General features: G+C 42.4%; 1 protein-coding gene across 7 annotated transcripts in view; it reads left to right on the top strand.

Moving 5' to 3' along the window:
- Window positions 1-24551, top strand: part of LOC107266170 (protein downstream neighbor of son homolog) — a 127649-nt gene that overhangs the window by 81391 nt on the left and 21707 nt on the right. For 3 of the 7 annotated variants that reach the window (XM_015736382.2, XM_025083358.1, XM_015736385.2), the window contains one exon: window positions 1488-1543. The exons of 2 other annotated variants lie outside the window; for them this stretch is intronic. In XM_015736382.2, the coding sequence (XP_015591868.2) occupies window positions 1488-1543 (56 nt within the window). Of the gene's footprint in view, window positions 1-1487; window positions 1544-20740; window positions 20981-24551 lie in introns of all 7 variants that reach the window. 2 more of the 7 variants (XM_015736386.2, XM_025083359.1) reach the window with 2 other exon arrangements.

Raw genomic sequence — 24551 nt, 5'->3', positions numbered from 1 at the left:
GGTCGGGGGGTCCGACCACAGAATTCCTGCGTCCAAACGCTAAATGCCCACAGCAATTTGTAGCAATTTGTTAAGTAGCTGATGCCTCCTGCTATTACCTATATTGCGGTTTACCCATCCGCATCCACCCCTGGATCAGGGATACATTGACAGATTTATTGTTTCTATCGAGCAGAATGAAACAGCCTGTACAAGACAGAGATCGATACTAAAATTTCAGTTTAATATTGCTACCATTTCGATCAAATTGATTAACAATAAATTTTAATGTATTTCTTTGACTCATTATTATTATTTTTTTTGAGTCTGTCAATTTTAACAAAATCTTCTATAGCCTCGTTAATGCAGTAAAGATCCCTGAAATAAATGAAAATGACTTTTGCCTATTCGCGAATGCTTTTAGTCGATGAATTCGGTTTCCCTATACTCGTTTCACATATGTGAGATACCTATGTGTCCTTCCTAGCCTAACCTAGAAATCTCATCCATATGTAACAGTCGCCTGGTATTAATGACAAGGAAGGGAAAGCTGGCGGATCACGGTTCTTTATCCAAAAGGGCCGAGGGTCTCGAATTCTCATACGGTTACGGGTTATTGCGGTTTTATTGTTGTCTTTTCATTATCTGATAAATATAATGGAATTGTTTATTCGCCATTTGCTTCGTCGTTATTGCGACGGCTCATTCGCTGCTTCTCCCCACCCTTAACCACTTTTGCAAATTTGCGATCTTGTTTGCCGTTTGGCTAACTCTTATAACCATCCCCTAAACTCGTATCACCATTGTCGTTCTCTTTCTTTTCCTTATACACTTTCTATCCTTTTTTTTTCCTCTTGTCCACGCGTATTTAGCTCTTCTGCCTCTTTTCCTCTTTCCTATCTCTTTTCATTTTCTCAAAATAACCTTTTCCATCGTTTCTATGTATTTTGCGAACCGTCACTATACATTATGACTGTAATACTATATATCAGCCGTAGCAGATTTACACGATGCCAGTAGAGCTAAGAAATTATCATTTTACTATCGCGATAAACCGTGATAATTCAACGGCAATTTGCCTCGGGATGCTTAATTCAATCGAATGGCCACGCACAAGCGTCTAAGTCTCATGCACTTTGCTCGATAAAATTTATGAGGACATATTCTTGATCTTAACCAGGAGTCGATAGAAAACCAGAAAATACAAAGAGAAGTGGAGCCCATTAGGTAATCGAGGATATGTGTTCTTCTTCTCTATAATACTGTGTATATGTATCTATCTCTTTCTGGAGATGGATGCGTAGGTAGAAGAGTGCATTATGCATGCGATTCAGGAAAGAGAGGGCGATTGATAGCGAGTGAGAATTATTTCCAGGAATCTTGATTATCTCTTACACAGCCATAGGAATTAACTTTGGAGGCATTTGACGCGAGATTTTTGGAAACTTATGTAATATAAGATATATTGAAAATGATTACGATGACATTGGATTTTGTTATGATTTCAGATTCCACTTTTTCATTATTTTACTACGAGGAAGTCGGTAATACGAATCTCTTGGAGGTGAGTGCTATATACATATATAAATATATATACTTTTTGATTCGGAAGTACATAGGGTATCTTATCCGTGACGAGGTCGTCTAATATTATGCAGATTTATATTAAATTATAAGAGGCAATCTCTATCTGCCATTGAAAAAATTGCAAACTTCCGGCGACTGATTAATTTTCGTAGAAAGGATCGCGCCCTTCCAGACGACTGGCCAATAACCCCGAAGTAGGATAACCCGCCCAGCTTAGTAGTCCGTAATTTTATTTTGCGAAAAAAAAAAGACCAAGTCCCAAATATTAGGCCCAGTTAACAGTACAATTATCCATTGCACTCTGTTCGTGGAACGTAGTTGGAAGTAAATTTCCGAAAAACAAAGTATAAGAAAAGGGAAAGAAGAAAAGAGACAAAGGAAAAACACAGAAAATCGTACGTGACCAAGAGATAAAAAGAGGTAAGGCCCCGTGGTCGAGAGTCCAAAAGAGCGGAACCGATCGCGACAAATGGCGCCTCCCACCATCCGACATTCATCCTCTCATTCATTCATTCATCCGGTTATTCTTGGGCCTTACGTTGGTCCCAGTCATTCCAGCCGTCCGCCGCTTCGTCCCATTGGCCGTGTCGGGTACCACAGGGCCCATTATCCTCGTGGCTTGGTCTGCCACCGCCAAAGCCACCGAACAATCCGTCTTGACATGCTTAAAAGGTTAACTGATAGCCACTTTTTATCAAGCTAAAAGTACCGTCCGCATAAGGGTTAGGCTGGTACACCTTTTTTGGGCCCCACCTGTTTCCTCATCGACATTGTGCCTAATTCTGACATATGTCCGCGCGTTTACGCCGGCTTGTTAAGAAAGAACGTCAATCCCATTCGGGGCGCCGCCGACAATCACCTATACGTAACGCACGACTGAGATATTACGCTCATTACCGAGTCCCCGTGACATTAGCGACGGTATCGTACTGCATACGTTGGTTCCTATACGTATACCACCCATCTTCAAGGAAGCTCCCGCTGATGCAAATGCGACAGAATTCTCATCCAGAGGAACATATTGTGCTTGTGCCAAGAGACGGTGACATACGGGGGGGTGCATTAGCGGCTAAATAATTGGGGACCACTCGATTGGGACCTTCGTGATAATGGTCCCACTGCGCCTGTTAGCCTTTCCTAGTTTCACTTGCCAACTGTACCGATTGCTACGTGGACCCCATGTGTAAAATCTGCTGATACTGTAGGTCCTATAACGTATACGCTATGGTGTATCAAGGGTAACTTCAAACCTACCCCTCTTAATGTACAAGTCAAGATAGGAGCATGTGGCATCATTTGTTAGATACGACAAGGGTGATACCTACCGCTGCTACGCTAAACTAAACTGCCTCTGACTACGCTTAGACGCAAATGCGTTAGGGAATTAGAAATCGTTCAACCGTATAAACGCCTGCTGGTGGTTTCTCGCCTAAAACCAAAACTTTAAGGTACCATCCACACGGATAAATTGAGAGCCATTTTTTCATTGCTTTCAATGCGATTCGTTTCACCTGAATTTTTCGCATAATCCCTGCTTAATTAAATTGAATGAAAGAATTTATATAGCTGGTTTCATAATAAATATACACGGGTGTACCAATTTTAGCATATGAATAACGTAAAAAGAATACAAATCATTTAACGGTAAATTTTCGAATTGTCCTGTCCACGTGACACTTTCAGGTAACCAATAGAAACAAAAGGACTAGTGTTGTAGATGCCTGTTCATGGGATTCGGCTTCCGTGGACATATGGTCAGCCGAGAGCGTAACGAAAAAAAAGAGAAAAAAGTAGAGAGAGAGAGAGAGAGAGAGACGAATAAAATGAAAAGAAAAAGCGATACAAAACGGCGACAGAAGTTGGGAGTGTCGCCAGGCGATATATCAAGGCTTAAACTGTCCCGTTCCTACGGGCATATCCACCACGTATATACTCACACACCCTGGTGCACGTATGGCGTGACGTTCTACAGGGGTGGCATTAGTTAATAGCACCGTAGCCGATGGGGTGGCCGCACACCGCACCACCGTCGAAAGGAGAAGGACGAACGTCCAGCTAAATGCGGTTACCAATCTGTTACGTTTTTACAAAGAGAAGGAAGATTACGTCCCTGGATTTCTCATTGGAAAAAGTCCCTAGTCTAGTACCTTTTTTTATCATTATAACGATTTACCCTAAATTCCCATTAATTCCATGAGGTCATGTATTGCCGTAGTAGAAAAGAAACAATTTTTCAGCTAAGAGTCACAATCTATAGTAATATTATACTTGAAGCTTCGCTTATCACTAAAATGAATAAAATCATTTTATCTCAAAATAACTATCTTTTATCTGGTGTATACTTTTTTCTCTGGCTTTTTTCACTCGCTGTATATACTTATATATATATATATATTGTGTATTCACACGCGTATATCATATTCATACAGGAGTACGATATTAAAAAGCATAAGGCGAAAGATCACATCTCCTCGAGGGTAAAAAAGTAAAGCTAATCACGGGGCCCGTCTACTCTACCACTCGTTACACATTCAGCTGAGGCCTTGATTATCATATCGGCCCTTTGATAAAACTCAGTCCGATCCGCGAGTCAGGCTGGCAGGAAGTTCAAAATATAAAACTTCAGAAATCTACGTTACACCTCTGAAGTCCTCCGGTCTCTTTACCTCGGTACCATCAGCCGTCCTGCTTGTTCCTTGCCGTCATCCCTTAACCAAGGATAGACCAGGGGTAGATACCCTCGGACTCGAGGGGTAACTCGCTACCACGGAACGCCACTTCGACGTAACTTGGTTCGACGCGCAATGAATAAAAACGTTTGAAGTATCGCTAGGTGCAAATTAACGCATAATTGTCAAACGTAATGAAGTCGAGACGACCAGAGGCGTGCGAGAGTCCCGAAAGGATCTCATGAGTTTACTCTCCCCTCTTTCTCTCCTTTCTCTCTCTCTCTCTCTCTCTCTTAGCAGCACTTAATGTATCTGGTCTCTCTCTTACTCCTTTGGATTCTAGAAGGAGGCAATGGAGACGAGACCCCGCCAAGTCCGACGGAAGGAAACTTTGATTATTTTTATAATAACTTTTTTACTACGTTGGCAACGTTGCAGTAGGATGGATGCTGCTCTCTCATCTCTTGGATGTATTTTTATTCACTGTCTTTCTCTTTCTCTTTTACTCCTTCAATCTATGTACTTTGCATTTTGTGTTTACCCCACGTTCCGCATGCAACGGGTACTCTGATTAACGCTGACGGTCCCAGAGGACGAGGCTGAGGCGTCGCGACGGCACGCGCACGGCTATCCAAGGATGTTCTCCAGGATGACGTTTTATGATGCAAAAAGTGCGTAAACCGGTACGCAACTACGTGACAAGTACCTCGATGATCGGGAGATCCCAGGCTACGGAGTTTCCCATAAAACCAGTTTTACAAGTATGTACCCATCAGATACACGAGGCAGCCACCTAAGGAGACAGTCGATACTTGAATTCCGTCTTTGGCAACGTCTCCGGCGATTACGCGCTATTACTGCCTACGAAATTGACGTCATTCCCCTGGAATAAAAGATTACTAGATAAATCTCCAAATGTCCATCCCACAGGATCACGATAGGTGTACCTTGTTACGGGTTTACAAGGCTCCAGAAAGCATTGTTCCAAATGTAAAATGAATGTCAAAATCCCATGGGCACGTCCCGTAGAAGAAATCGCACCCTATACTACCCCCCCTCTATGCTACCACCCTTGCCAAGTAAAAGTCATCGATGCGTGCGGAAATATTGAAATAAACGCTTTGTACAATCTCAACCATAGTATTTCCACGGTGCTTACGGCCTAGTTTAACCCTTGCGCAATGCCAGATCACGCGGGATCAATTAATTTGGTCCATCCAGAAGCTGGAGTACGATCGCACAAGTATTGTTGGACGATAAAGAAGGGTACCAGGATATCGGGGGTTGGTACTAGGGGCAACGTTACGGCAGCGAGGCACGTGGCTCTGGACAATGGCACCAAGTGACTCCCATTCCTGGCATCATCAATTGCCATGCTCTAACTCGCCCTCTCGCGCCCACCACCACTGCAGCCACCCTTAACTGACTGCTGCCACTGCCGAGCCCCAAAATACCAAAGGCAAACACGAGTCACTATGGCAAAAAGCATTTATTTCCTCGCGTGGGCGTGTCTCTCTCACGCTGGACGCGTTACGTTTTATTGTCTGGAAATTAATGACTGGTCCACCTCCTTTATATTATAGATTTCCTCGTATCAGTAACCTAAACGTGCGCGAATGATCATTGCACGTACTCTACATCAGCACCACGTGCCAAGATGCACTTATTAGATTTTTTTTCCCCCGGTAATTCTTCTTTCCTAGGGAATTTATTAGGAAAGAATTTACTAGGGAATTTACCTAAGTGCTCGTTGGCACTACTTTTTTACAATTTTGGTATCGTGCTTTTGGTTACGCTATTCTACATCCCTGCTGCATCTGTGGGGATCAACAGATCCTGGTGAGTTATGCCAGTGTTGCCAGGAGTCGCGAGGCAAGATCAATCGATCTGTGAAGTTGGTAACCGTGCCGCAAAGGAGCCCTCCTGGGGTCGAGGCATAACTGATGGATGAAGATTGATGTCGTGGCTACGTATGAGTATGTTTACGGTGCAACGCGTCTTACGTTGTATTCTTGTATCCCTAGACGGGATATTCTTATTCTTCATATATCCCTAGGGAAGCTTTAATATAGTAAAGCACATATGATATCGTGTGTACCTACAATAGTGTCAAAGTTTACCAGCCCAGTTAGCAGAGACAGACTTTAATTTTCTCATACTGCGCTCTTACTTATCAGACTTAAAATATTCCTATGATTTTAACGAGACACGACATTCTAGGGATATTTTACAAAATTCTTATTCGCCTTTTCTTTCAGGATCTTATGAATATCCAATTCACAGGCCCTCCTCGATATCAAAACATACTGATATAAAGATCCAAAGAAAAACTAAGGTAAATAAATTGTCAAAGTTGGTACTACTGGCTTTGATAACAAAAAGTAGAGTTTCTACTATCAGCCGTAAAGTGATATATCAGAAAGTTTTTGAACGGAGTGCCATGGGCCAGTATGAAACCATCCTGGCAAATATGTCCAGAGGGATGTTGATAGATTTCATCCCCCATCACGGTAGAGCGGAAGTTTTATCAAAAGATTTAAAACAGGTTAACCCCGTCCGATTGAAAAACTCTTTTCAAGTAACATACGTCCTTTTCGGCAATTCTCAAGTTATATGAAGTGACTATATGCTGGGTATACAATATATAGACATATACATATATATAGAGCGTCTGCGAATTCTCAATAGATGTTTACCAGCATCCACGGTCCAGGAGCCATAAGGCAAAGCCTGTCGGCCTCTTCGTTCGGTTTTGCTGTCAGATATATTATTGATGGTTTCTACTTCGTGCATTGAGCTGACCGCGCCGCATTCTGAGGGCTTAAGGCACCTATGACGTTAACGCGAATATAATGGTAGGCGTCTCCCCAGAGCGTCTCCCTTCGACAATACAGTTTTTCATTTTCTTGAAGAAGGGTAGCGAACACTGGGGGTGCGGTACTATCAGTAATAAAAGTATTCCAGAGATACCGTAATAAAACCAATATTAAAAATTGACTAGCATAACATTCAATATACATTCGCAATATCATTCCCAGAAATGTTCCCAGCATCCTTCACAGACTTCAGATGAATCTTGCTTTAACGAGTACCCCCACCACCAAAATCCTGATCCAAATATCAAGTCTAATGGCGCGTATAAAAAACAACCCTTCGTCACAGCCGATTTTACTCGGACCACTACCCGGCATCTATCACCCACTTTTCAAAAACTCAAAGCGCACCAAACGAAGTACCATTCAAAAATTGTCCAACTCTCTGACGGAAGCAGACATTACGAAAGAGGCCATAGTAAAAAAAAACGGCATCCCCTATGTTATAACGCAGGGTGAATTTCGCTGTCGCGACTAATGCAAACATCAGTGACTTGCACGTGTGTTTACGATCTTGAAGAATGACGCAACCCTCGCACGAGAGATGTCACTGAGATAGGTGCAATGCTGAGTCCCGTAGTTCTTTGACTGATACCTAGCAACCCTGTAGTATCCACAAGGGGATGACGTCTGGACGTTACGCAAGGGGTGCCAGGGATGAAAATCCTGAAAAGTGATAGACGAGCTATTACGCGTTAGAGAGAAAGAGAGGGAGCAAGATAAAGTCTACGACTCTAAAGGGATACATGGAGGAGGGTGGGTTTGGACCAAAGGGATCAGCAAGCCACGTGGCCCAACTGTTTGCATGGTACACAGAGCGCAGTGTTTGGTACACAGAACGTTCGCCAGCACAATGCTCTATGGGTTACCAAAACAGCGGCGCGATGCCGGCATAAGCGATATTTATGTCAGCATAAAGGGCACCGCGCTAAAAGAACAACCACCCCTAACACTGCGGGGGTTGTCGTACATATACGGTATAGTATATTGAGATTATGGAAAGAGCCACCTCGGCAAAGTGAAAAATCCAACCTCCAAACTGGATTCTTTTCTTCTTCTTTCAGCCAGGGGAGGCTGTGTCCAACCCTTTAAAAGTACACCCTTGACTAGTGTACACTATAGAGCCTCCTTTTTATTCCTGTTCCTGGCTTCTCTGCTGCTATTCCTACTGGACTCTCGAAGCAGACTCAAATTTATGTTCATGAGCTTAGCCGAGGGTTAATACTTTCCGAACGCACGCGGGCACGCCCTGTCGGGAGGATATTGGCTCGGGGAACCCCCTGGAAATTAAATTGAATCGCCCGCGCAACTTCCTATACGAAATTCCTTCCTTCCTGGTTTATTCTAGCTGCTTTTACAGTTGGTACACATACTTTTTTCTGATTATCTTTTGTTTCTCCAAGTTTACTATGTATTGACTTTCTTTTTCTATGCTTTAAATTAATGTCTTTGGTATTCTTTAATTATGCGTGATGCAATGGTGCCTTGTTATTGGATGTAGATTGGAGCGTGTATAAGTGGGTATATGTTTAAAGACGCATATATATATATATTTCTACGTATGGGCACAATGTGGCAAGAACGGGACCTAGTTGAGTAATCGGCGTAATCTCCAAATTTATAGAGACATCAGTAAAGGCCCTTTACCGTATAAATTAATCCGTCGTCAGGCGGCGCGAGCTGGGCTTTGAATTATCGTCTATAGCGTTTTGGAAATACACGGAATAGAATAGGAGGGAATCATGGCATAGATAGTTAGATTGTAGAAGATGATGTCGGATTACGCGGACTGCGTCGGCTCCCACGGAGATCGGCCACCAGTGCTTTTGCCTAGAAACTATCCCTAGAGAGCTTTCACAGCGTCTATATATATATATATATATATATATATATATATATATATATATATATATATATATATACATTTGTATATACACAAATAATTCCTTTACAGAGAAATAATGAAATACGGCAATGAATTGAAAAAATATTTTTTTAACTTATCTCAAATACATCAAAAATCGTTGGATTTTAATCTAGATGTTAAGTATGTATAGAATAGGAAAAAAAAATTTTTTTTTTAAATGAAACCGATAACAGAACCTCCCCCGTTTCACAAAGCTAACTTCGTAAGGCCTCGTCTTATTTATATGTATAATTAAAAAAGAATTATCGATGATACCAATAAAAATTTTTGCCCGCATTAAAAAATTCAATGTACCCCCGTTGTGACAGAGACTGTCCTGCCTGTCGCCGTTCGTTAGTTCCCAGTGTGTCGCAAGTGTAAGACAGCGGTGAAAAAATTTGAATGAGAAAAAGCGCGCGAACGCTTGTGCATTTGAATAAGGATAATTTGTAAGCCAGCAGTAAATAGTCTCTTTATGACAAGTGGAAAAAGATTTTCAAGTTAAACGTAAATCGATTAGATAGAAGGACGTACCTTTTGATCTTAACCAAGAAGAAACGTTCATTTTTCTTTTTTTACTATTTCATAACGCTTTTTGTAGTCACCATCCTCTTCTGCCATCTTCCAGCAGGTACCTCTACTACCGATCTCTTATTCGACTTTAACCCAATGATTTATATTCGACCATATAACGCACACTGAGAATGTGTTAATTATTCGGTAAGAAGAGACACGACCAACAAGAATTTACTGTCGGGATGTCACGACGTTTGAACGTCCCGATACCATCCGAAGGTTACATCAGGTAGATATCCTATCTTTACGTATATTATAATGTAAACAGGAATAAAGACATACGTAAGAGGTTGCTTTAAGATCACAAAGTAAACGTACACGCATGCAGAAGCATACAGACATTTACGCTCGTAGGAACATTAAAAATTGGCCAATCATGAATATTTCTGATCTTTTATTCATCGTCGCGACGCCGAGCATCGCTTCGTGACCAATTAATCCAAGGGCTCTTAAGCAGTTCTGTACTTAATAGCCATATCGAATGAAGCCTGTATCAATAAATTAGTCTGATTGTCAGCCTATAATGAAATAAAAAATTCGAAAAAAATTTGTATCTCAAATGACATTGATTTTTTAAAATGGCGAAGCAGCAGCTTTTCATTGGAACCAGCGAAGGGATGGTTAGCTCCTCTGACAGGGGTGATAGTTTTACACCGGTGGTGTCACGCTAAATCTTCTAGGCATTGTTCGCCAACCCCTATCACTAGCCATTCGAGCGCTTCACCCCTGTTTCTGCTGTCTGCTGTCTACGTCCATGACATGTCAGTCCGTGGACATGGAACTGCGTTTCGAAAGCGTCGCCTATACCAGGGTACAATGTACAGCAATATATTTCGTGATTCGACGGGCATTCTTATCGTGAATTCTCGGGCAATTACGGTTACGATAACTTTGGGAAGTTCGAATGATAATTAATAATTAAGGTTTTCATAATGGCGCTTGCTATGGTACGAACCCAACCTAACCCTCGGTACGGCTTACGAAAATGTTGGGGTGCGATTCAGGCACGGTGTATAATGGCAATTTACGCGTCCCAAGAGAACAGATAACTTCATATCTGCCGGTAATCATTTATTCTCTCAATGGGGATGATATTATATTGAATTAGATAACTGGCAGAGTTCACTCTCTGCGAATACCATTCGTAGCAGTAGGGTAATAATAATAGGGTAGTCCAACGTTACAACATAAGGGATGACGAATATCAATTACGTTCCCCCTTGACTTAAAGAAACGCAATTTTTATTTATTTCAATGAAATTACCACCTACGCAATTTCTTAAGGGCAGTTCACACGTACTTTTATGGAAAAAGAAAAATTTCCGCTGATAATTTTTTTTTTCAACAATTTTTTTCCTCGTTGGTTCCAAACTCCTGCTGTCCCTTCGATGCTGTTAAGGGATGATGGCAGCCTGAAATCACACCCCGGTAAATTGACCCTCTGTCGCTAAATACCTCCCTTTGACACGTGGATGGGGTAAGAGACCCCATTGGCACGGGATATACGTAAGGGTAGCTACTACTACCCCTGTACAATACTATCATGGGAGAACCGTATAGAATTATACAGAATAGTAGGACGAGTCCAGTCGCTGCGATCTCAGAGAATCAAAAGAGCTTATTGATCTGTCCGTCATTCGACGCGTGCGGCTTTGTATTTATTATTGATGATTCTAGAATCTGCGGAGCTACCAAAGATTGATTATCAAGTAGCAATGACGGTAGTGATTCGTTGAAAAGTTTATTGATTGCCACCACTCCGGTATACCTATATACTATGTCCGACAAATAAAATGACAGTTGATATTCCATCTACACGTTCTGTAGAGTCATTCGGTAACGTTAATGAATGTTAATTAATTCTCACCAGCAGGGATCATCGAAATAGATCATGAAACTTAAGACGGTATATCTATACAGTCAATACTATTTATCAATGTCCAACGTATGAGTTAACGCAGTAATATAAATGACGCGAAAACATTGAGCCGTCATTATGATTATTCATTTATGCATTTATGTCGCTTTCTTGCAAGACCTCCTTGTGCAGTTATCGCGCGATGGATAACTGCACTTTTCTATTATATATCGCGTAGACCTTAGAAAAGTCTTCCTGAAGTACTTCAAACCGTTGTACTATAGCTATGGGTTATGGTACCTGGAGCCTAATGGTAACAACGGTGAGTAGACGGTTTATGGGGGGGAAGAGTGAAAAGGTTAGGGGTTGGGTTTGGGTAGAGGGTGGTATTACCAGCGTGCGATCGAGCCACGTGCCCGAGATTAATGTGTTTTGATTTTTAGACTTCACATTATATCCGCGCCCCATAAGCCTTCCCCGTACCTATTCTCCATAGGATATACCATGGCTAGTAGCTCCATTGAGGATGACGCTTAAGCGTCGCTTTTCTCTCTCTCTCCCTCTCTCTCTGTGGCATCCTTTTGTATACTGTACCAAAATGGATATAGAGAACCGAATGGGACTACCTGATGTTGATTAATTATTTTAGATAATTTAATAATAAATTAATTATTAACTTCTTGTTGTCTTAATTTCGATATTATAATGCGTATGTTATATAATATATGTATACATATATATAGTGGTATACTTTTTCGATCTTTTAATATTACCGTGATAGGATGCTCATTAAGAATCTTAATTAAATCCGCAAGATTGATATAGGATATTATTTACCATCTTCATATTACTCTTTTAAAGCCCCGAAGATTCTTGGGGATAAATTGAAATCCGCGTGGCGGAAGTTAATCAAAGAGGCTTGTAAACGGATGGATGATGGAGGGAAGAAAGAGGGATGAAAAATAGAAGGAGAGAACGAAGAGGAGATGAAGAATGGATGAAAACGAGAAGGAAAGTCATCAAAGGCAATAATTTCTTTCGAGTTGGACTCTTTGCGAAATAACAAAGCACTTGAGGAGAGTCTGGTGGCTATAGGGGGTAGTTTAGTCAAGATACAAGGGTGATTAAAATCAGAGGAAGGATTTCTGTAGTTTTTTTTCCTCTTCTCTCTGCTGCTTCTACCCTTAAACCGCTACCACTCACTTTTCTGCTACCAACACCCAGCACTCTCCCACTTCTGGTACCAACCCTCACTCGCCCCCTAACGTCTGCCTCGTCTTCGTCGAGTTGGTAGCAGGAGGAATTGCAATTAAAAGTATCTGGCACAATCTTCGTTAAACTTCTTCCTCCGCTTCTGGGGAGGCATTATTAAAACGTGCCGTCGGCTGCAACCACTATACTTTACCTACCCCTCGAGACACGACGACCACGAGATCTCATCCCCTCATGCTCGACTGACGCTTTCAACCCTTTTGCATAGAAAACGGCACCCTCTAGCAAATCTCGCCTACATTACAGATTCCATTTCCTTTTCGAATTTTCAAAATGGCGAACAACTCCAAATAATTCATAGAAGGAGTTCAAACGTCTGTCAGGACTATCTACTTAGATCTGGACCACTCTGCATAATCGGATACTATCTATTAGAAAATGGAACTATCGCCCTATTTTTATTCGAAATTCTACGATACGACGGCGGTTTCCATGCAAAGTCGAAGACTCGAAAAGTCAAAGCCCACCAGCAGGAGTTCAACGGGCATTTCGAGAAGGTTGGTGAAGTAGATTTCGCATGGGAGGGGTGGGCTGGTAAAAAGGGAGTAAAACGACAAGTTCTCAAGAACAGGGAGGGCTGCAGGAGAAGGATGGAGAAAGGCTCTGGAAGTAATCCTAGGTGCGAAGACCGGAGAATAAGATGAAAATACCTGAGGAGTTAGAGGTCTTACCAGAAGTCAGGAGGATTCAGAATCCTGGAGGCAGGAGAAGCATTCCGAAGTCTGACGGCACCCCACCCTTGGCGACGGTCTCTGCAAATAAGACAGGAGTCTTTATATAATTCCGACTAATACTCGCTCGGTTAAAACTTATACAGCTCCTCTCGCGAATTCTCAGGATTTCGTGGGAAAAACGGAAACAGAAAAGTACCATGTGTATTTTACCCACGGAACTTATGATATGATACCAATAATTAACACTGGCCTAAACTTGGAATCTTAAAATAGAAAGGAAACAAATGATTTTTCAAATTCTCTGTATCGTCTTTGTAATCAGACATATAGATATACTTGCCAACAGAAGTATCATTCGCATATTTCGTAATTACGCGTAACAGTATCACCCTGTTACAAAGGGTGGGAAGTATAGCTGAAAGTACAATTAACGTAGACGGCAACTTCACTGATTCGCGAATAAGAAAGTTTGCAAAGATGGCGGATTATAAACGACACGATTACTCGGATTTTAAGCATCTCGCGAATATTGCCGTGCCGGTTGTCAGTAATTGCCGGTTTAGTTTAAGCAGAGTACATTATAAAAAGGTTAGCAGGAATTTGTGCAATTTCATAAGATTGCGCAGGGAAGAAAAAAAGAAGAATTAAAGAAAACCCTCTTCTTTGTAGAATCAAGAAAAAAATTCTACAACCAAATACAGTCAGCCTTGCAAAATTTGAATTTCTCAAATAATACAAATATTTTCTTCATTCAAATTTATTCGGAAACAAAGGACGGATGCATCCGGTAAATCCGTGAGCGTTATTCTACATTTTCTTAAATATTAAGGATCATCCAAAAGCCAGAGTGAGACTCAGGAACGATATGCGTTCTCGGCATATACGTGTATATATACATATATATCTAACGTACAAACTTGGTCCTGAGGAAAATGCAGAGCCGTCGAACGAGGGTTGGTTTTCAGTGTAGATAGGTAAACTCACCCCTGCCGAAGGGTTTGTGTGGGACTTCGCTATCCCTGGCTGGCACGGTGTTAATCTCCCAATTAGCACGAGCTGCCACGGAGCTTAGGAGAGTGTTGGTAGGCAACCAACCCTCCAGTGTGAAACTTATCCTTGAGACTCCGGTATTCGCCATTCGAATCCTTGAACGTTTGATCCCGCCTGATAACAGCGTAACGATAATGTTAGCAGTACTGCAGTACATATACTGAAACTTACCTTGAAAAAAAGTTGGAAAAAATTATTTATCACGAAGACAGCCATTTTTTCTTATAAATCACCGAATTTTTATCGTTATCTCGATAAGGGTACAATCTTCATTCACTCGAACCAGGAAGTCATTAATGTATCAGAGAACCTGGTATTCAGGTACGGTCTATAGAAGGTGAGTAATAACTACGCCGAGTACAGCTAGGTAGAAAGTCTGATTGCGAGCTTCAGTGACTACTGTCGAAAGATGAGAAAGATTCGTCTCCTCTCTTTGTTCTTTGCTTTGATTTCTTCTCATCGGTCCTCCGAGGGTTGAAGGCTTTAGGGAGGGATGCTGGGATGGGAAGAGTGAGCGATATTTACATGCGATTTGCATACTAGTTGATCCCTATTGCTTCCATCTCCAACGACCCGGGGGCGGCAGCCTCTCACATCTCGTCTCTCTTACTCACTCTCTCTCTCTCTCTCTCTCTCTCTCTCTCTCTCTCTCTCTCTCTCTCTCTCTCTCTCTCTCGCTATCCTTATTCTCTTATATACTCATTCTCGAAGATACGTTCACTCTCTCTCTCTCCGTCCCCCAGTGCCGTACGTACACACATCCCACGATCAGATCCTCCCTTAACGCACAACACTACCCTTAGCGAAAAGTCAAGTATCGTCGAAACCTACCCCTAAATTCTCGTTACTCACCCCCTCAATTTCACCACTCTTATTATTTACCAAATCAGCTCGATTCCAGTGGTACTTGTACAAAATCATTGTCTCGAAACGTCCGCCCGAAAACACCGATAATATTCGAATGACAAAAAATTATCATGTAATTTTCAATTCGAAAAATTTAGATTCTGCTGTAAGGGTTCTATCAGGAACCGATCAATATCCCAAGTGTTCCTGATCGGTTCGATCTTCAGATCTGTCTGACTATATAGGTGAAGCTGGCAGCAGCGTTCTCTTGACTTTTTTTTTCTTTCTTCCCCTGTGTCCATACTGCTGCGAGCAGAGACCAACTTGGCTCCCTGGTACAGCATCTGGAATGTCCTTGTCTCTTATATGGTTGGCTCGCAGGAACGATATCTCATGTCTTTTGTATCGATCGTGATCAACGTGGAAGGATGTTATGCAGAATTTTTCAATTTACCATATACACAGTCACAGAAGCCAAAAACATGTTGGCAGCGTGTCTATGTACCAAGGGCAGGATGAAACGTTAAAATTGTATGGTATTACCAGTAGGCAAGTTGATGATGGCAGTACCTATAAAGTTTAGATCAAGGTAATGACAGTGAGATAGAGTGCGAAGGTATACGGGCAGCACGAGCAGAGGAAGGAACAAGGGAGACTGAGAATCGTGATAAGAAGAATAAGAAGCAGAGTTTACGTTTGCCACCCGTGGAGTCAGGCCTTTGGATTTAACAGTTGGCAACGACCGTAATCAGGTCGTATAAATGTGGCTGGGTTTTTGTAGATAGCGAGCGAGGATTCGTCGCTGTAGCAGGGATGTTGGGTTAGCTGGTCAGGAGGGGGTGGAAGTGCCGGAGGATAAAGGAAGAAGAGATAGAAGAGAGAAAAGAAAAAGAAGTGGAAATATAAGATGAAGAAACAGGAAGGAAAGGTAAAGCTGGAGTGGTTGTTACTGGATCGACTGATGGACGGAGAAGAGCCAGGACCATCCCGCTTTCCTATCTCGAAGCGAATTAGTCGAGATAATTAACTCGGCGAAAACCCTGTGGAGTTAGCCGTGCGTAAACTAGTTTCTTTGCGCAGCATCCTCCGAGACAGTATCTCCTTAAGCTTGGACCATGATCATCGGACAAAAAAAAATCGTCAAAATCGTATACATGCCAGTATACTTCATTTAGAAGCAATTTTCAAAAATCTCAAACAACATCAGAAAACCGGAAGTCCAGTTGAGAATGTCTCGGCAGGCGCCTAGTCTGATCTTAGGAATTGATTTAGGACGAATGGAGAATGGATGCTGGGCTAGGGATTAAATTTGAAAAAAAAATTAATCATTATCAGCATCTTCTCTAAGGATCATCTTGATCCATGAATGATCGACTATCCCAATACGAAGAGCTGGGAAAATATGGCAGTGCGATGTGGTCCAGCATCCTGACTCCTTCATCCTACAGCATGACTCCCATCCAGGTTCGGCAGCGAACCGATTGATATCTGAGCCTCGTGCCACGTGAGCTCTCGAAGCACAGCGTCTAATTAACTCCGTGACTGTCTGACCCCACGGGACCCTTGGCTGTTGCACAGTGCATGCTCGCATGGCGCCTATATCCCCCTTACACAAGCCTGATCCATCCTCTACGTGCAGACTAAGAATCCCACCACACGTTTCACCATATGGGATAAAGACATCATCGTGCCTCGCCAACCCTTACAAGTAGCCACGGTGTGTATAGCAATGGCGGCTTCTTCGACGTAGTTCCTGGAACCACCAGGAACTCTTTCACCTTATAGAACCTATGGGAATCCATTGGAAAAGCACGCCGAGTAATTAACAATCCTTGCACGATTGATGCTCGAAGATGTAGTTGAATTCCTATGGTGTATATTTATAGTTTTCAAAAAAAGTTTTTGTTATCGTATAAAAATTTTTTTTAAATATATAATTATATTACCTTATATATTCATTAGACCTTTTTTTTCAGGGTGATAATTTTTTTTTTCTTTACGATATTAACGATCACCCTATACGTATCGTTGACCATGTGGCTTCTCTCTCGGAAGCGGCATGAAGAGGATCGCTCTGGCGTGCGATGCTCTCGGTGTTTCGTTAATTAAAACGAACGCGAACGAACGGGTTAATTTTATGCGGGTGGCGAACGACCATGCATGGGTTTCCCATTACGGGCGGCCTCCCATCCATCAGTCGCTGGGTGCAACAAATGATGCTGCTGCAGTCCTCGTTGTCGTTGTTGTCGTCGATCGTGTCCTGGGGATTGTCGTAATCGTGAGCTACGACGCGGTGCGACCTACTCTGTGTTGCGCAACACTTTTTCTTTTACATTTCATTTTGGTCGTCCGGTAGACATTGCCAAAATTCTTAATAAAAATCGTAATCAGCCATTCAGCCACGTTGGCATCTTGCTAGAGGCGCATGATTTAAATCGGATTCACGGTACAGTGGGGCGTCGCGACGCTTTTGCTAATGGTTATTAATTTAACTTTCTTTACACTTACCCGACTACGGCTACGTAACGTTCGCGGGAAATTCAACTCGGCGGCATTTAATGTCCCGCGAAACAGTGATACACTGTTTATTGCCGAAAGCCACGCAGAATTTTTAGGAGAACGTATTATCTCCGGCTTCTCCTTATCTGTGGAATAAAGGACTTCGTAGTTATGAAGAACGACCGAGGACGCAAGAAATAAAATAAAATTCTATTAAAGTCACGTGTAGTCGGTCCACGAGTTCAATGAAATATTTTGACAGTTCACAAACGATGAAATCCTGGTATTAAAAAATCGCACGTGGTTCTCTATAAAATCAAGAAAATATATTTGACAATAGACAAATAAAATATATCTCAGTGCGAAAACCATGCACTTACCATACAGCAAGAATTTTATACGCATGTAAATAGTGACTCAGAGACTTCGTTATTTTTGGTATGTCCGAAAAAGAATATTCAATTCATCAACCGACTATACCTAATATCACAAGATAAACACTATAAATAAGGGACGCGTAAATCAAGCGAAATCTAAAACTACGTTTAATCGTGCCTCTCCCCTGCAGAACGCAGTGCAATAAGTATCCTACGAATCACAGCGAAACGCGTCCCTGATAACCACTGCAGAATTACGTGATAGAGTTTAAAAAAAGAAATAACGTCATAGCATTAGCATAATTCGCGTGTCCCGCTAACGGGATGTTTTTTTCCATGCTAATGTTCTCCTCTCTCTCTCTCTCTCTCTCTCTCTCTCTCTCTCTCTCTCTCTCCCTCGCTGTATTCTTCTTCCATCCTCCAGGAGAAAAATCAGAGGAGACTTTCCTGGATTCTTTATCGTCCAGACTACGCTACGTTGCTCGTTGCCGTTTGTTCTGCTTAATGCTCTGCGAATCGCCGCTCAGCTTTCATTCTCACCGAGCGACATTTGCATGGAAAGAAATAGTCGGCGATGCCCCGAATAAACTTTTCAGACGTATCTTCATCCAGTCGGCCAATCTTGCTCGTTCGAATAATTCTTTTTGAAAATTATCACCAATATCAAATATATTGTTTCTATACGGTATATCTGGTACTAATACAACGCCGGTATCTTCATCCATATCCCGAAGCATTTCCTCCTATGGCTCGTATATACCATTCGGGCCGGGGTTTACCAAATGGAGGTATCCTTCCTAGTGGAAGACGTTATTATGCACGACACGAGCCAGACACTCGAAGGCGATCGTAATTATGGCGGAGACTTCCTATGAGAATAATACCGCGAGCCACTTTCAGAGAACGGAGTACCAAGAAAAAAGGTACCAAGGGTAGGTTAGGTTATAGTCTTTCAACGAGGCAAAGCAGCCATTGCATTCTTACATTGTATGCAGAACAGTGTCGGAGTGGTTACCAGGTATCCTTTGGTATGTACAAATACCAAGGATTATGTTGGTGTCAGTTTATCAAGAATTCTAAAAACGCTAGTAAGGATCAATTAGGATTTTTTTCTTTTAATAAAAATACCTTTTTTACACGTCTTTGACTACAATATAATTTCAATATGTCGAATGCACCATATAGAACGTATAATTCTGTGTGAGAATAAACTCAACTGAAACAAGGTATCCCTTGATACGTATCAATAACATGGATTATGTTGATACCAGTTTATAAGAAATTCTAATATGATTTTTTGCCGGCAGATAAAAAAAAAATAAAAAATTTCTCACGACTTTAACTACAATATAATTTCAATGTGGCCTATAACGTATAACCCTCTGTGAGAATAGAATCAGCTGAAACAACAGGAGGTTTTCAGATCACTGATCCCATAAGCGTCAGCTTTTGATCCCCCCGTTGTTTGGCAAACCATAGAATTAAAGGAGAGTTTATGGCGAAGGGATGAACCGGGTAAAAGAAACCATATAGCTATGGGTTCCCTCTTATGATTTCCCGGAAGGGACGTCAATAATACTTGCGTCTTCGAGACGAATTCAGGATCTGCCAATTAAATGAGGCTTCTACGGTGTCGAGATACCGAGCTGTCTTGGTTATTATAAAAAAGTTACTCCGCTGCCCAATTAGGCATCATCTCTCCTCGCTCGTCCTCTTCATTTTTGATCGAATAAAAACAGTGATACGCGTATCCTTCAGGAAGTGATTTGTATCGTCTCCTGGTACATACGATAAAAATTAATTTTATCCCTCCCTGTAATGACTTCGCGCCATTCCACAAATGAGTGATCGTTATTCACAGAACCTTGTATTTATTTCTATACTATGTAATATGTGTGTGTATATATATATATATACACAATACAGGATATTTCAAAAAATCTTGGGATCACAGAAGTCAAGCTACGCCGCCGTACGAGATCAGAATTCGCGACGTCCTGCACGGTGCATGGCGTCGCCATTGCTCGGGGCACATCGTTCACAGACGTCCGACTTCCCGGGAGGAATGCGATCCAATGCCAAACCGGGAATCGCGAACGTGAGCGCGTATTACATACTGCGAATACGAGGGACCACACACGTGCAAAACTGGCAAACTTCTGTCCAGGAGTCGGAAGCATTATTTATTATGTCCCCATCGTGAGGAGAGACTAAGAGGAGCTCAAGTTTTTTTTCAATTCTCTTTGGTATCCGGGCATTCCGTCTATTGGCTAATCCGACGAATTTTGATAATGCGAGGCACGTTAAGGGTTTGAGCATCACTCATTTGTGCATCACCCTTTTACTCGAGCCGAATTCGATTAATACATCAGGATCACGCGCTTTGGATTCTCATCCCGAATTTCTCTAGTTTTTAATATCACAGTGATTTGACATTTGACCCAGAGCCACCCTTGATATTTCAATGGGCGGAGGGGATGATGGAAAAAAAAAATATGAATAAAACCATCCCTGATACCCATCTATGTGTTCCTGGATGATATACCTATTATTGCATGGTAATATGCAAAGCAGATCAGGACAGCGAGAGGGTGCGGACACGCAGAACAGGGAGAATAGGACCCAAGGGGTGATTAGCGGGACAAAAGCCGGCGCCGCTACAAGTGGAGTCAAATTGGTAGAAAATTGATAATCAACCACCAATATCAACCTCCAAAACCATACAAGGCTGGGTGCGAGAGGCAGGGGATGATTTTCGAAGGACCGACCAGGCACCAAACGTGCCTCAACCCCCATTACGGACAACATATCCAGGTATCACGGAAAACTATGTATATGAAATCCATGAAATATTTCTAGAATTTTAAATATTCAAAAGTTCAACAATAACTAGGGTAATACCCTAAAGAAGATTCGCCGCTGGTAAAAAAAATATTTTCATTCCCTCTTTACGGAACCATACGAGAGAAAAAATCCACAAGGATTTCACGCGCGAAAAATTCATCGACAATCGTCAAGCTTTCCTATGGGTAACTCGATAACGCAAAGAATCACCGTGAAGGTGAGGCAGGAGGGTGCCTTTTCGCATGCAAATATTTCCGCATGGGGTGACGAGAAATGCTCATGGAAAATGCCCCAGGACAGAAAAACTTCCCCCATAGATTTCCATGGTATATACTACGTGACATATAGAATCTGTCGAATTTAAATGCCCAGCATGTACAGGCTAAGAAACATCAAGAATATCCACTGGTATACTGTAATAAAATAATATATGAATATATCTATATACGGTGAAGGACGCATAAACATGTAGCATCCACTATCAGTGATAACCGTACAGCTACTAGTATCTACCTCTGTGAAGTGTTATTAAAATGTAAATACAAATCGACAAGTCGGAATGCACGTAGGTAGATCGTCCATGGGAAATATCCCCATTGGGTATGGTATATGAGGTATACCGAGTCCCTGGGGTATAATAACGTTAGTTGAAAAATCCAGGCATGCCAACTGCACGTGCGAAACACACGTACCAATCGCTTCAATGCGAATCGAGCAGCCGAGTTGCGGTAAGCGAGCCTTGTATCGGTCAGCCATTTCGAAATTCCCGCCATTTCGCAGCTATACGTGTTCCGCGCTAATTGTATTCCTAGCTAGGACGTTTCGTTGCGGAATTGTCGACGTTTTATTTTGATTTGCAAATCGCGTTAATCGCACTGACAACCAGAGGCACCGACGTTTATTTATTGTCGTGCAGACGCGTTTGCAACGGCTACATTTATTTTTAGATACACTTCATAGAAACGGCAGAGGCTTTTGAATAATTTTCAGAATAATTTCCTCAATTTTTTCTCTGTTATACTTTTGCGTAAATTTATGCGACAGTTTCTCTTCTTGTACCTTCCTTACTGGCGGAAAGACAGATTTATAGACTTATAGATTCCTTCCACCCTCTAGTACCGTACACGTATGTATAGACTGTATATACGTCATCTAGTCCTTGTCGTCAGCATCCTCATCCCCTGAATCGTGGACCACGCACTACGTAACCCCGTGTGCGTTTCCCTGATTTTCGTTTCGTTTTATCTGTTTTTGTTTCGCGATATTCCTGCACGTCGAGACGCTTCCCGACGACCAAGACGGGTTGCTCGAGGGTCGCCCACTGAGTTATACGAGAAAGAGGTCCAGGACCCACATAAATTTGTCAGGAATACCAGGACGAGGGGTTGCTGAAGTAGCTCCTGGTGAAACTGTGCAGAATCCATGAAGGACACTCTGTGGTAATTAAAGCGAAATAACATTAAAAAACACTACATACGAGTATCGCGTTTGGCGGGAATTTTGAATCGGGATTAATCAAGAGACGCCTCAATTGTCTTCCACTGGATATAAAGTCCTTCAAGATTTTTCATCCCGATGACAAAACCACCAGCCGGTCCCTTTCCACGGTTTCCAGGAGTCTTTCTCTCAATCTCTTTTCCCTACTTGAATCCCTTCCGTCCTTTCTATCTCCCTCCCTCCCACTCGCCCCTCTAACCATGACGCAGCCTCATCCCCAGCCATATAGCAATGCCTTATAAATATTCAATAGCCACGCGGCCAAGATAAACTAATTAAAACTTAGATCTCGGTAGTCACTTTAGATTTTTACTTACACAAGAAGCATTTCAGTGCGCGCGCCCTCCCGGAAAAAAGTCTACACGGGCCGCGAACCCGAACGCCGATCCGATATTCGAATCGCTGGCAAAGAAAGCTTTACTCTGTACTCTCATTAAGAAAACCAGGTCTTCGCTTCTTTTTACGGCAATTCTATAACGGGTGGCTCTAAGTATCAGTGGCATTTATTATACGCGAATTAACGGTCTAGCTAGAACACGTATTTACTGTGGGATACGCGGTACAGTGAAGTATGTGAGATAATTTATTCATCGTGATAATTATTTTTTCAAAATTATCCCAATTTTTTTACATTGTACGATTTTGAACTTTTTTTTTTATAAATCATGTATTCGACACACCCTATATCTCTAGGATGTTTCTTCTCGTTCCGTATTTTAATTCCTTGCTTGTGTTTCCTATTTTCCCTTGGTTCTTCTCTTTTTTCTCTGGCGCGACTTACTTCTTCTTCTTTTTTTCTTTTTTCCTCCTGGCCAGGTTTACTTAAGATATTAAAGCATCCTCTTACCCCACCCATTGCACCATCTTCAGCTTTCGCCCCATCTCCGCTTCCTTCTCTTTTTCCTATTCCCTTCGGTCCTCCTTCCTTATTGCACCGTCTTCCTTTACTCTCTTGACGTCCACAGGCGTTGCGACGACTCGGCACTGCGCCCGGGGTTTTACGGAGGCTGTATTTAATTTGTAAGCGGATTTTTGCACTAATCAACGGATTTAAGAAGGAAGACACGAGCGAAGGGAGGGATGAAGATGAGAGACAACAGCGTGGGCTACCAATCCTCTCTCCCACCTAATGGTCCCCTGACACCCCCGAACGTAGGGACAAGGCTCCGTGGCTCTACGAAGCTTGGCTATCCGGTTTTAAGGGTGGCGAGTGGGTAAGATGGCAAGACGAGGGACAAGAAAGTCATTTGAATTTATTTTAATTATACTAACGAACAGACCGCAGAACGAACCTAACGAATTATTTGCTCGAATATGATTACGTGGAATTTCTAACGAGGAATTGACTGATCCGCGTCGTCTTCAGGGGTTACGCTCATCCAGCATCCCTTTACGCTCACCATAGCATCTGCACTCACCCTCGTTAACCAGCCATTCACACCGCGAACGTTTGCACTTTGCACTTTAATTTTATCCACCTTCGTCTCATTCAATACAATAATAACAACAACAACAACAATATTATTTATATACACCATAACGAAATAGTGGCCAAAAATTATTTATAACCATCATTCTTCCATATGGTCATTCTTATCCCTTAATCTTAATTAAGCGTGTCCCAAGAGACAAACCAACCCCTAACAAGATTTCTGCAGGAACCCAAAATTTTCGTTTACTCACTTGAACGATCTTTCACGACTATAACTTATTATGTCCAGAAGCATCAAGATCGCGATGACGCTCCCTTGAAAACCGTGACCAGAAACCATTGGCTTTCCATTCGACTCATGTTGTCGCCTCAGGCAAGATCAAGAGGCGTTTTCATAGATTTGAGCGCGTGAGTTTCAGGGGCTTCGACATCAAGTTTAGGGGATTGCTGAGTGCGATCTGTGACTCACGAGGGTGGTGATGGTGTACCCTGGCCAAATAGAGAGAGAAACAGGCATCTCACCCCCCCCCCCCCCCCCCCCCCCCCCCCCCCCCCCCCCCCCCCCCCCCCCCCCCCCCCCCCCCCCCCCCCCCCCCCCCCCCCCCCCCCCCC

This window comes from Cephus cinctus, unplaced genomic scaffold (assembly GCF_000341935.2).
Source record: "Cephus cinctus unplaced genomic scaffold, Ccin1 Ccin1_scaffold0299, whole genome shotgun sequence".
NCBI classification, from domain to species: domain Eukaryota; kingdom Metazoa; phylum Arthropoda; class Insecta; order Hymenoptera; family Cephidae; genus Cephus; species Cephus cinctus.
Note: the sequence above shows the minus strand (reverse complement) of the source record. Positions and strands in the feature narration are given on the sequence as shown.